At 38.9% G+C, this 14960-nt stretch overlaps 1 protein-coding gene across 2 annotated transcripts in view; it reads right to left on the bottom strand.

Annotated features, from left to right (window-relative positions):
- sema6ba (sema domain, transmembrane domain (TM), and cytoplasmic domain, (semaphorin) 6Ba) overlaps window positions 1–14960 on the bottom strand; it is a 151274-nt gene that overhangs the window by 41391 nt on the left and 94923 nt on the right. For both annotated transcript variants that reach the window (XM_039676830.2, XM_089131475.1), the window contains 2 exons: window positions 13075–13135; window positions 12899–12961 (listed from right to left, as the gene is read on the bottom strand). In XM_039676830.2, coding sequence (XP_039532764.2) covers window positions 12899–12961; window positions 13075–13135 — 124 coding nt within the window. The remainder of the gene's footprint in view (window positions 1–12898; window positions 12962–13074; window positions 13136–14960) is intronic.

The following is a 14960-nucleotide window of genomic DNA, read 5'->3' as shown; positions in this document are numbered from 1 at the left end:
AGGCAAGCAGATAGTTTTGAACACTGGCTGGTTATGTACTAGCTCAAACATTTATTTGGAATAATTTTTTATCCAAAAAAGTTACGGACTGGAGCTTTAATTGAAGGACCCCCTGCAGTACCACTGCGGAACCCCTAGGGGTCACGGTTGAAGACCCTTGCCCTATAACATACATTTTTTTTCTCCTGGGTTTTACATTGTTTTTGGACTAAATGGGCACAATGGTGGTGCACAGAAACAGGAAGTAGCTTGAATGCATCATGACGTGAGTCCAGCTATTAAAGCAGTGCTACTGCATAACCAGCTGCGAACACTCATGAATCAGGAATGTCTTTGTTCCCTGACGGACATCAATGGAACGTTTTGAAGTGGTTTTGTGTATTTTGCTGAAACCTCTGCATGTGGGCCCCAACACGCAGCTCCACCGTAGGGCCCATTCACCACTCTGCCCATTGAGTTAGGCTGGGCCCCCTGGTGGAGCTGAAACCAGAGGGGGCCGACACTGAGGTCAGGCTCTTTGAGGTGATTAGCAGGACTGCCAAGGTTCTATGTGTTGTTACAGATGCAAGTCTGTGTGTGTGTGTTTGCACAAGAGATGTAGATCTAAGTGTGGTTACAAATGCATTCAAGCTGCTCACAGCGTTAAACACACACTCCCTATTGACAGATCAACTTACTCATGCGTGTGCATGCGTTTGAATTGAAGAACAGACAGGGATCTTGTCATTTTTGATAAGTTGAAGAGTGCGAGTCTAAGCATATATAAAATGGCGCGACCTTTCACCTCTTATTACGGTGAGTATTTCCACCTGGATGCTGTGAAATATTGAGGTGCTCTAACGTTCCTGCTTCAAAAATGCCAGTTTTTTTTCCTCCGTGTGTTTTTCTTGGTGATCATCAGGAAACAATGCAAATAACAGTGGCAACAATTTACCCATAATTACCCACCAATTATAAAATCAAGCTGATCTTCACCCTAAGGGGCCGTTTACACGACAGCTTTTTCAACTGAAAGCATTGTATGCATTTTGGCCAGGCATTCATTTACACAACAACAGCGTTTTGGGGGCCTGAAATTGCAAACTTTTGAAAACGGGTTTCAAAGTGCACATTTTGAAAACGATACAGTTTTGCCTCCATGTGAGCGACAAATATTTGCTGAATGTATGAAAACGGTGATGTCATGCACATGTGTATTACATGTTCAGTCAAAAGGCGTGTAGCGTTTCTTTAAAAAGTGACATCGCCAACTACAGGCCTGGCAGGCCTTTACAGCCAATGTGGATCAACAATTAATCTAACTTCTGTAATTTGACTATTTTACATAAGGCGACTAGAAAGCCAGACTCAGACTGATGGAGTTTCAGGCCGATTTATGCCCAGTTTACCCATCCCACTATTTGGAGATAAAAACCGTGTCCAGGGCATTGGTCGGTTCCAATGTTACGCCCAGGTTATCTGGTAATGTGAGTCATTGGACATATGTTTGATATTGAGGATTTTAAATCAGGATGACTATGATTACGTCAGTACTTCCAGAATAGCCAATGAGAGACAAGTCTACAAGGAGACGGAAGTGATGGAACCAGCTCTATGGGTCCAGTGGACAACGGAGATGGAGGAACAGCTGGTCGAAACAACAGCTGCCTTTATAACGTCTCATACTGCAAGTTGCTGCGACACAGAATCCATTTTGTTTACATCCGCTTCCCCGTGAAATCATATCAGGTGCTTGATGCAAGTCTGGCATGATAATCTTAAGAAGATACCGTATGTGATGCGCAACAATTTTCAAATCTTGTAGTGTGTGTCAAATCTATCTTGTGAGCGATAAAAAGGCCAAAAATTCATACCTTAGCCATACATACGTTGACGCATGATTTTGCCAAGACATCCTTTTCTTGAACCTTTCCTAAAATGTTGTACTTACCTAACCCCAACCATAACCCTACCCACAAGTTATCAAGGAAGCTATAGAGAGCCTAATTCCCGCCCCTCCGCTTCCGGCTCATGGGACCTTATTTTGGGAAAAATATGAATGGTAGTCAATGGCGAGAGACAACTTATCTTTTTATTCCGTCTGAACTGTGCCCTGAATTACACATATGATGTTTTGTCAATTTAAAAGATAATTCTGAAAGTCAAAAACGTCGCAGTTTGTCATAAAACAGAAGAGTAACATTTAGGTTTATGTGAAAATCGCTCAATGAACTACATCTCCCGGGAAGCGAAACAACGAGTGAGATCCGCTGCTCGTGTGTGTGCAGTCTTGTACAAAACACTCAGGTAGGACGGCGTAACATTACGATTATAACATAAGACTAGAAACAATGACAGACATTAGCCTCAGTAAAGTTAGCTTCATTCATTGAGAGAAAATGTGCACCTTTGGGGTTTGTAGTCTTTGTTTGTAGTCTTTGTAATTACATGTTTTCACAGTCTTATACCTCAACGGTTTTACATCAAACTAAGACGTTCTTGACTTTAAAATGATTCTTTTAAATTGACAAACATCAACTCAGAGCACAGTTCAAACGAGATCAAAATATTTGTTGTCTCTCGCCATTGACTGCCATACAATATTCTTCTGAAATAAGGTCCCATGGTGGTCGACTGGAAGGGGAGGGACTTAGGCTCTCTATAGGTGAATAAAACTGACATAGAAGCACCTAATCCTAACGCCGCCTTCACACTGGCAGTTGAAATCAGCTCCGATGCGGCTGCGAAACGACCGGAAGTCATTCATTTCCTATAGAGATTCGCAGACCGCATGCGAATGGGTCCGAAACGGGTCCGACCGAGTGCGGTGCGAAGAAAATCGTGTCCGTTGGTCATCCGGATGCGTTCAAAAATTTTAACTCGTGCGAAAAGCTACGGACGGTTCCTATCCGACAATTCCAGCAGAAGTTGAGCGTTGCTATGGTACTGATAAACAAACCTGAATTATTAACTTTTAATAAAATAAATTATGATTTTATAACGATAAGTTGTCATGTCATTTTTTATTTTCATGACTTTATAACGTTTATAAGGGCAGTTAATACAATTAAATTGAAGGTAGACATTGAACTATTGACCACTATATCACATATTTTAGCCGACCTGACATGTCAACGTCCTGAGCAACTTTCCTCACGCAGCATAACCCTCATCAGAGAGATCATACAGAACTGACAGAATCAAACTTAAAAAAAACAAAAAAAAAAACAGAATCAAACTTTAATCTCTCTCTCTGCCATTTTTGTTCTACCCGTGTCCGACGCTTTTCACTGTGTAGTACGACGTCCGTTGGGAACGTATTGCGTATTACGGAGCTGATTTCAACTGCCAGTGTGAAGGCGGCGTAACTGTTAACTGTAAACTTGTCCCTCAAATCTGATTGATTGTAATGTTGTTCCAGGATCAAAAAAAGATGTTGATCCAGGAACATAGATGAAGGTACTTGGTGAAATCACATTCACCATCTTGGGCCATGACCCCAAGGCCCAAGCAACCACCCATAAAAGCTCTAAAAACACCCAGAATGCAACAGAAACAGGCAAAACTCACTCACATTTTCAAAATAAACATATAGTTGATTAATATTATATTTCCCCGCCCACTAGGCCTTGGTTACATCAGCAGGAAAGGAACTCAGCTGAGAACATTAGATTAAATTAAGACACTTAATAAATGTCTTTAGCAGCATCTATTCCTGTCAGGACTCACAGCTGGCTCATGTACACAATAAACATACAGCTAAACGTGAGCAAAACAGTGTCTGTGTGCTGTAAACTCTCTGCGGGGTTGGGGAGATCTTACGTTCCGCTTCATAAACTGTAAAATTGAATTCATCAGAGATGCAGGATTGCGAGCGGGTCGATCTGAAGTGTAAAAAGCAGGTTTCGCTCTGGGGAAGAGCACATTTGCTTCAGGTTTCTGTGAAACACCATCAAGAAAGTGTCAAGATTTATTCTTCAGATTAGAGCGTGCGACATGGTAGCATACGTTCTCGCACCCCAGCAGACTCCACTCCTTTCTACACCGATCAAAGTCTGTCTTCTCCTCCCTTACTCTCCTGCCTTTCTTCTCACCGTCCTTACTCTCCACCACTTCTTGTTCTCTCTCGGCATGTCTCCGTTCGCTCCCGTTCCTCCCACTCAGATTGCTTTTTCGCTTCTTCCTGCACCAAAATCCCTTACTAAGGCAGAGGTTTCCCAGACTGTTCTGTCAACCGAACGAACCTCTAAAATGTAGGCAGCGCTATTACACATCTTCTGAAAGAGAAACTTTGGATCCAAACACAGGAAAAAAAGGAGCAGAAACAAGCGATAAAGGCATTGCTTATCTATGAATTGAAAAATAAAAAAGTTCAAAATGGTGCTATTTATGAAACTTACCCATATTCAAATGTTGATAAAAAAAAGAGTGTATTTTTATTGTTGTTTAAAAGCAGAGGCTCTGTTAAGTTAATATTTCAATTATTAAATGACACATTCAGCTTTCTGGTATCAATTAATTGTCAAATGGCATGCAAGAAAACAGATCAAATATCAAGGGCTTTATAATTATGTTGTCTGCACACCTTTGTGATTATTCATGTATTTCAAATGCGATATAACATTTTTTTTTTCCATATAAAAATCTTGTATATTGCTTCGGAAACACCCAGGCAAAAATGACAAAAGACTCATTTTAAAGCTACACTGTGTAACTCTTTTAGTTTATTCTTAGCTAAAAATACTTAGTTCTTTCAAAAAATATGTGCTCATTAATGTATATTTACTTTGTTCAACTAATAAAGTATTCTCGTGAGTGTATAATATGCCATTGAAAATCCATACTGGTAAGGGGATCTAATGTCGGTCGCCATGTTGCCCCTCCATCTTCAAAAGTACATTAGTCAAAGAGGGACATACCCGTTAATTCAAGCTTCGCCTTTCGCGTTTACGTTTGAGTTAACACTCATGGACGAGGTCGAACTGGAAGCCATGTTAATCTTGGACTACATTGGCCACCGTAGGAGTTAAAACGAAATCGAAATTGAGAGGAACAGAAACTATTATTCACTGGATGGTCATATACCTTTTCACCACTAGACGGAGGTAAAAATCACACAGTGCAGCTTTAAGGGAGTTTACACTTGGTATCACTCTTTACAAGAACCAACTAACACAAGTTTAAAAACAAATGTTTATACATCACAGCTTTTGATTTGAAAATCACTATTTGATATATCGGGTTTCAGTTTTATTTTGATTAATTGTGCAGACCCATTTGTTTATTTTTATGTTTCATTTGATTTCATTCATTATTAGCTTTTCCCGGATTTCCTTGTGAAACTCCAGGGTTTTGCGAGTCAGGGTTTTCCCTTGTTTAAAGGATTTCTGAGAAACACTGTTGATATTTGAAATGAACAAACACCCTCCCTTCATTGCTCCGCTCCCAAATGCAAGATGAGTGGATGCCTCTTTATAATAGCTAAAGCTAAGAAAAATAATGCAAACAAAAAATAAAGCAAAGATGACAAATGAACGATAAAGGAAGGTTGTTATTTGCCAGCAGACAAACAATGACACTCAAAACTGTCCTGTTACTATTGCTAGAATTACAACAACAGCATCTTGATTCTGTGAAACAGCAAAACCAATGTTACTCGCGTATGGAGCATAAACAACGCAACCTCTGCATCGTTTCAGCTTTTTAAAATTAATATTAACACAGGTCATAAATCTCTTGCCTGATCATAACCCTTCTATTTCTAGTGATATTCCTTTTCTCTTTTTTTAATGTCTCTCAGCCATCTCTCTTTCTACAGTCTTTTTTCAAATCTCCCTCTTGCTCACTCCCTCTCCTGCTGCATCATGAGTGGACACGCCTCCTTCTTCTGATTGGCCACAAGTGTGTTGTGCTGCTCGGTCCGCTTTCAACAGTGTTCTCAGAAATCGCTAACTGCCCCTTTATCAAGATATATATGGACGACTGCACATTCAGTGCTTAGACAGTCTATACGCAAGAGAGAAATCACAAATGACATCATATTAAACATGAAATGTGCACCTATTAAAATATCAATTGTGAGTGTTTATTCACAGTGGATTCAGACTGTTGCGACTATATTTTAAGTCATTATTTAAAATTACACTATATTTTTTTACTATATTAAAATTAGATAGAATTTCACTGCATGCAAATATCCAAAGGGTTGACATACTTAGCTTTATAGCTCCCTGCAATTTCTCATTTGTGTCAACTTTATTACTCCTAAGACATTTTAGGCAAAACAACTGTGACAAAATTCAATGAAACCCATGAAGTGCCTTGAGCTGTAAAATAGCAATATCTGAGCAATACAATTTTCTCCAGGACTTAACAAAAAGATATTCAGTGAATCCTTCTTGATGGAATCCAGTTGCTCATTTCATTCACAACGACCATACAAATACAGTTCTCTTCCTGCAGTGCCCTTCAAGCGGGTAAAAAAGACAATTGTAACTCGTCGAGACACTCAAGAGGCAGTCTCTCTTTCTCACACACACACGCACGTTAATACTCTCCCATAGGAGTATCACAGGAGACAGATGTGAACTTGTTGTAGTCACGATGTTGTTGCTGTAGAAATCTGTTTATGTTGTGCTTCATAAAAGCCAATCAAAGCAGGCCGAGAGACAGCCAAATGCAATAATTCAACTCCTGCATCTGAAGACCCTTCATATGAATTATAAATGATCAATTTATCTATCTCTGAAGATGTTATTGTGGTTTAATGCACCACTGTCAACACTACAGTGTGTTGAAACTGTTTTGATTGGCCACTTTGGCCACGTTCACACAGCAGCAGAATGCGTTTTTTCGGTCCTTAAAGGGTTAGTTCACCCAAAAATGAAAATTAAGTCATTAATTACTCACCCCCATGCTGTACCAACCCCGTAAGACCTTCGTTCATCTTCGGAACACAAATGAAGATATTTTTGATTGAATCTGAGAGCTGGATCAGTCCTCCATAGACAGCCTGAGGGACTGGCTCTTGACGGCCCAGAAAGTCATTAAAAGAAAAGGTTTAAATATTCCATGTGCCTACAGCGGCTCAATTATAAGTTTATCAAGTGACGAGACTACTTTTTGTGCGAAAAAAAAACGTAAATAACGACTTTATTCGACTTTCCATTACTTCCTTATGGGCGCATGCGCGAGAACTGAGACGAGACCGTTCTTCTTCGACTACTTTTTGTTACCGGCTGCTCACCGCTTAGGAGTTTTACCGCCCCCTACCGTATAAGATGACGTACTGCTTGTAAACAGAACGTTTTGCGCCTCCGGCTATATCAGTACGTCATCTTATACGGTAGGGGGCGGTAAAACTCCTAAGCGGTGAGCAGCCGGTAACAAAAAGTAGTCGAAGAAGAACGGTCTCGTCTCAGTTCTCGCGCATGCGCCCATAAGGAAGTAATGGAAAGTCGAATAAAGTCGTTATTTACGTTTTTTTTCGCACAAAAAGTAGTCTCGTCGCTTGATAAAGTTATAGTTGAGCCACTGTAGGCACATGGAATATTTAAACCTTTTCTTTTAATGACTTTCTGGGCCGTCAAGAGCCAGTCCCTCAGGCTGTCTATGGAAGAGTGATCCAGCCCTCAGATTCAATCAAAAATATCTTTATTTGTGTTCCGAAGATGAACGAAGGTCTTACGGGGTTGGAACAGCATGGGGGTGAGTAATTAATGACTTAATTTTCATTTTTGGGTGAACTAACCCTTTAATACAGTTACATTCACACACAGTTTGTTTATGTACTGGAGTGACAACTGCATTTTATAACCAACCTTTTTTGGTGTTATGAACTCGTAAAATTTCAGGAGTCGCAACCGCATTCTCTGAAAATGCGCTGTGTGAACGGAACCGGACTGGAGGGGGCGCTATTTTAACGATCTAAGCGCATGATCTAAAGCGCATGATCACTTTGGCCGTGTCCGAATCCACTTTTGCTAGTTTAACGCAGGGAAAATGGTCGGCGAAAATGGTCGGCGAAAACAAAAATTATCACATTCATCTAATCTTTCCTAACGATCCGCTAGCTGCCCGCCCCATAAGCAGGCTGTCAAAAAACAAACAAACAAAAAAAACGCGTCTCTGTAGGCAGCCTAGGCTCTGAGATCTGTACACAAAAACAAATGGGTACAACCACCACTCAAAATCAAAATAAACAGTGTTGTAACCAATCACCGACAGGGGCGGGTATTGTTTGTTTTTGCACTTGTGCACGGAGCCTGCATGCGAAGTCGGAGCTGAAGAATAAGCCAGCGTCTATCAATCAACGGACCAGATACATTTAACATCGAAGAGGAAATCCGAGGGAATACCGTCGTTTTTCGTAAAAGAAACTAATAATAATCGGGAAGGCATTTGAACGGTGGAGAGAACTCAAAGATTTGAAAAAAAATTTATCGGACGCCGAGGTTGCACTGTTTCTTCTGGACAGGCGAGTAGCTTCTAGTGCTGACTTTTTTGTATGTGAACTGTGTGTGAAAATATAATTCTTTAAAAAAAATGTATTCTGGACAAATGTGGGCAAAATAGTTTTGATTTATTTTTAAAAAATACTTCCCTTGATCTGAGCGGTACAAGACTTGGCTACTTTTCCTAAGTTTGCCTCCTGAACACACAATTTTATTTTTGACTCAATTCTACAATGTTAAGTGGGTGAAAAAAAAACTCCTTAATCTTGTATTTGGGTCAAAAATGGGCACCCTTTTCAAACTGTCATTTACAGCATTCTAAAATAAGCCAAAATAAGACACCAGGAGACAGCAAAGTCACTTCATCTTTAGGTTTTAGCTCTAAGAACTTATTGGAATGATATTTTAATGTAGCTAAAAAAAATTAAAAAATAAAACATAAAAATAAGCATAATTTACATAGAAAATATGGTACTTTTAGAAGTAAATAAATTCAAAAATACCCCCAAAATAAAAAAAAACACCATAAATGGATAGACAAAACTTTATCGAAGACAGTGATTTAACATTTATAATAAATAAAAATTAAGATCCCACCTGAGTCCTCTGTGCCCACATTTGTCCACAATAACAGGATTAAGGGCTATAAAGTGAATTCGGTTTGAGGGCTACAAAATATGAGTGAAGCTCGACTAAACTTGGATAGCTCTAGTGAATGTCAAATTGTAGGGATTTAGTGTGTGAGTTTTTCATGATGCACGAAACGGTAGGGAGGGATGAGCTAACTTGCTTTGTTTGGGATCACGCTTCAAACAGAAAAAAACAGAAAGTGACGTCACCCACAATCACTGATGCAACCTTTGATGAGTAAAGGGTGTGTTTTGGGCATAACGTGCAATAAACCAATTCGAGTCTCACCTCCCATTCCGTTTAAAAACCAATTGCGCTCGTGCCATGGCTGATTGCTATTTAAATCGCGGAATTTGAAAACTGAAAGGTACTCTCGCGAGGAAATGGATTTGCTTGTGCGCGAGGTTAAAGCGCGCAAGCAAACCATCTAAGAGACAAAGTGTAGGCGTGTTGTGAACCCGCCACATTACTAACACGCTCCTTACAATAACCCAAAACATTTCAGTCTATTTCAATTGGCTCAAAATAGCAATGCACCTGAACACACCTTGATTTCAGACCAGCACACAAATGGGCGCAAATACATTTGCTATCTAAAAAAACAGAAAAATGATAACTGCGTCAGGCTGAAACTAGCAAAAAGCACTTGCACGATAGGGCCCGACATGTAGTTGTTTTTCAAGTCGTACAGTGCGGGACAGCAGCTCTGCGATACGGAAAAACTAGTGTCTACTGTGTGTTTTTTATGTGTGGTTTCGATAACTAACATCGATCGAGATATGAGGGTTTAAGATCCAGTCACTGTTCTCCACCATAGGATATTGAATTTCCTCCCTCATTATCAAATCATGTCAGCTTAAATCAAGCAGCAATTCCACAATTACTGAAGGAACACATGCTAGATCAGATCAAACACATGTCATCTGACAGCACTTTCTAAAGTCCATCTAGTCTTATTCTAGTGCATATGAAATGCAGAAAATGGCTCCTGGATTAGCAGAGGTGTGCGGTCAGAAGGACGGGTAATTGGGCGTGTTTCTCAAACTGAAGTGTCTGGCCTTTTCTGATCCCTTTCTGTCCGTCTGCGCTAAATATATTCTGTCAATTTCATACACTTAGAGACAAACGCTGTGAAAAAACAGTTTATAGTGTATGAGGTAATTAGTGATCATGAACAAAAACAAAGTGGAAAGGGCAAGAAAGAAAAAGCAAGATGGAGAGAGAATGAGAGCCTGTTGCAGAAAGTGCCGGAGGCAGAGATTCGCAGGTGCGTGTTTGATGTCTCAGATTTCTGCGAACATGTGGGTGGGTGGCAGACAGGTCTAATTTGTAAGCTCCCTCTTGCCAAACAATAATCCCTGTCCAGGTTTGACACTCAGTCCATTGAAGTTCTCTCCCCTGCAGTCATACACATCTAAAACGCCCTGGTGTGCAAAAGAGCGGGAAAGCAGGACTCCTACATTATGAAGGTGGGCAGAAGGCAGAAGGTAATTAGCCTCTGAAACTGAAGAAGAAGAACAGGTTTATCACGAAAACATCAAAGAAAGACACAATCGCGTCTGGGACATGAGAACTCGGCCCAACTTCAGCTCAGAAAACAGGCCTTCACAATCTCCTCAAGTTAAAGAGAATAATAAACCAAGAGTTGAGGTGAACTATTTGGGCAGGATAGATCAAGGGATTTGGGGATAGACCAACATATTTTCAAAATCAACTAATTAGGTTGCAGAACACAGGGGTCTCGAGGTGCGATTGAAAATCATTTCATGTTGTCCTAAAGGGATAGTTCACCCAAAAAGAATGAGTTTCTTTGTTCTGTGAACAAAAAAGATGATATTTTCAAGAATGTTGGTAATCAATCAGTTTCTGGTTCCATTGGCTTCCTCATACTTATACCATTTAATTACCCATATTCTTCAAAATATCTTTTGTGTTCAACACGAACAAAGAACTCATTCAGGTTTAGAATAATTTGAGGGAGAGAAAATGACAGAATTTTTATTTTTGGGTGGCCTATTCCTTTAAATACAACACTCCCGAATGCAGAATGCAAAATCCAAATATGTCTGAATTTGTGTGGCTATATAGTGCCTGTGTAATAACCATGCAGGCTAATCAGCATCTTGATATGCCACACCTGTGAGGAGGATGGATTATCTCGGCAAAGGAGAAGTGCTCACTAACACCGATTTAGACAGATTTGTGAAAGTTTTTTGAGAGAAATAGGCCTTTGTGTACATAGATCTGGGGGCAAAAACAAAATTGTTGTGTTTATAATTTTGTTCAGTGTAAATGTGTCTTTGCGGTGTGTGGACACAACCACCATATAATGAAAAAAACCTAAACACTCTCAATAATCAAACCGTTTGGATTTTCTGAGTAATATGACATTATATTGCTCATACTCCACCCACGCCCATTGACAGACTGTCCTGTATTAGCATATTTCCCTATTAGTGGGTGAGCAGTTGCTTATTATCATTTAAAGAGACATAATAATAATAATAACCACTAATAACACTAATAACCAATAATAACAACCACTCGGTGAGTTGCACAGTTTTGAAAATGAACGTTCAGGGTTGTTTTAAGGACATGTTTGTGCATGCCCATAGACAGCCAGTCTAAAGCTCTCACAGGCGATTCTAAAATAGTCAAAAAGTCGAGACAGGACCCATTGTCAAAATTTCCAAAAAAAAAAAAAAAAAAAGTCCACCACTCTATTTCATTCAAAACAAACTACAAAATAGACTAACGGTGTTAAATACCGGAATTATCCTTTAACTTCAGTCATTCATTGTGTAATGATAGAGTAACAGCTGTTTTTTACCAAACCAGCACGTCGTTCGCTCATTATTGAGCTTCTTAAGTGAACTGCTGTAGGAGCTGTCAGGTCCAAACGTGCTGAATAAAAGACAAAAACTGTTTCCAATGGAGACGCCAGTATGTGATACGCTCAAAACTACATGAATATTTCCTTTCAATAAAATTACATTTATCACCAGCTTTCTATCAACTGTATCACTACGGTAATTGCAGCCGGGAAATAAAACACATGAATCCTGTGCACTCTACAATGAGCCAATTTGCCTAGAAAAGAATAAAAACGCATAATTTAAATTTCACATTGATATACAGTAATACCACATGCAGTGCTAAATGAATGCGGACTAAAGTAGAGCAACAATTTAGAGAAACTATTTTTGCCCAATTTCAGCATTAGTTATTTTTGGATATTATTTATTTGATTGAAGGACGTGCAGAAGAAGCATCTGTACATTTTTCCAAATTAACCTGCCATAACTTTGAAGTTTACTGTTAGCTCGTTGACAAATTGCATGTCGCTCTATTGTAAGTTGCTTTGAATAAATGCATGCTAACGTAAAAAAACAAAACAATATGCTGCATGAATTGAATTAGTGTTCAAATTAATATTTAACACAACAACAAAACAGACACATTAACACAAGAAAAGATAGTACGTGTGATAAAACACAACAAGCGTCATACAGTAAGACAGCTAAATTGATAGTAACGTTAATCTAATGATTACAGTAGAAATTAAAAACAAGCAATTCACTGGGAAATCTACATCCCTCAATAGTTAGTAATCCTCCGTAATAAGGTTACAACCATCCGCAGAGAGGCTCAAGTGAGACTGCAAATATAAACCAAATCCCTTTTTTATACATTAACTCTCTGGGAAAATGTATTCATATGAGACTGCCAAAGGTTTGAAACATCCAGTTCTTGGCAAGTGAATCGCTCAAAATGCTTTGAATGATTTTCTCCACACAGATACTGCTAAAAAGTGTTATTTGGCACTGAACGCTCACCTCATGTTTGCCCTTCATTCTACAGATGCGGATGTCATTCTTATTGGATTCCCACGTCCTTTTCTGCAAAATGACAAAGGAATGAAATCATCACCCACATCCATGGGAGGGTAAGCGAAGTGTTCAAACATGCAATTATGAGTGTGTAAGAGACAGAGAGCAGGACAAGGGCTCACCTTGCTGTAGAACATTTCATCTCCAGATACATGGTCCAGTTCCACTCGATAAAGGTCATCTCTGCACACACACACACACCGCATACATGGACCATCAGTAACAATGAAAATGGAACTTAATTTAACACAAATACTGCATCTCAGTTCACATCCTTTTCAAACTAGAGTATGCATTAGAATACACACAAAAACACACCTTTTGACAGTTGTTTTCAGTGAATATATGAAGAGTTCAAATACAAAAGCCTCTAAGTGCCATTCTTAGAATGATAATTTTTATCAAGCTTGTATGTTTAAGTTCAGTGATTTCACTTAAATGGCAATGATAATTACCTATTAATTGTTATTTAAGTGAAATTACTGAACTTAAATACACAAGTTTGATAAAAATCATCATTAAAGAAGAAAATTTCAAATGGCATTTAGAGGCTTTTGCATCTGAACTCTTCATATCTTCTTATTAAATACACCCTGCTCATTACATTATTGTTTTCAGCAATTTAACAAAAAAAAAAAAAAAAGAATGAGTTTATGCTTAAAAAGAGAGGGAAAAATATGAACATTTCATCTTAAAACAATCCTTAATATCTTAAAAGGGACTTATTATGCAAAACTCACTTTTACATGGTGTTATAAATGTGTGTTGGCAGTGTATGCACACGACACAACCAGCCTATATTGATAGAAATCCACACACTCCTTTTTTAAATCCTCATAAATCGTAAGCAGTGTCTCCCAACGACCTGTTTTCAGCCATGGGGCTGGTGTGACGTCACATCATCCACAGGCCCCGCCCACGAATGTTGACAGACACTGACGTTTTAACATAGTACCGCTTCGGGGCCGGTTTCACAAAGCTATCTTAGACCGGTCTATTGTGTTAGACAAATCTAAAATTTGCTCATAGACTAGTCTAATGCAAGTTAGACTGTTTCACTAAAATTTAGACCAACTTAAAGGTGCTCTAAGCGATGTAGGGTGATGTGACTTCTTGTTGACGTTTGAAATATTTTCAAACAAAACGGAGGCTACAATTTAGACCAAAAAAATTAGATACCTTTCCCTAGGGTTCTGCCGTGTATCCATTCTGCACAACTAGCGGCACACTGAGCGTTTGGACGAGGTGCATTAATTTTTTTCTTCGAAGAAAATGCTCCCTCAACTCTATCTCCATACAGCATTCTCTGACTTTGTAGGCATTATTGTCTGACTCTGGTTCGAAATGAATACCACTACTTAAGAATTTCTGTTTCGATATTATCCGATGAGATAATCATCTCATCGGATAATAAGAGGGCTCCGCCCTCTTTTCCAGCAGCAACTCATTTGCATTTAAAGGGATACACACTAAAACATGCTGTAAAAAATGATCTCTTGGGTATTTTGAGCTACAAATTCACATACACACAATGGGGACATCAGAGACTTATTTTACATCTTGTGAAAAGGGGCATAATAGGTGGCCTATAATATTTTGACATATAGTGAATATAGCGATTAAAACTAAAACTGTTTCCGACAATAAAGTTGAAATGAAAGAAAAAAAAATTACTGGACGGAAAATTTTAACTTTGAAATTTGAAAATTATGTTGGCTTAAACTGAAATACACTCTTAGAAGAAATGGTTCTATTTAGAACCAGAAATGGTTCCATCCCCCGCTTCATATATGGAACTCCAAAATGGTTCTATATAGAACCATTTTTTTTGGTAAAAGGTTCTATTGGCCATGAACCCCAGGGTTCTATATAGAACCCAGAGGAAGCCTTTTTTTAAAAGTGTATAGAACCTTTTAGGGGTTCCAAATACGTAGCGCTGATAGAACCTTTTCTTCTAAGAGTGTACAATTTTGAGTACTATAATTACTAAAACTGAAATAAATAAATA

This window comes from Pimephales promelas, chromosome 5, assembly GCF_988280905.1.
Source record: "Pimephales promelas chromosome 5, fPimPro1.hap1.1, whole genome shotgun sequence".
Classification (NCBI taxonomy): Eukaryota; Metazoa; Chordata; class Actinopteri; order Cypriniformes; family Leuciscidae; genus Pimephales; species Pimephales promelas.
The sequence above is the reverse complement of the archived record's forward strand: the minus strand, read 5'-3'. Positions and strand labels throughout refer to the sequence as shown.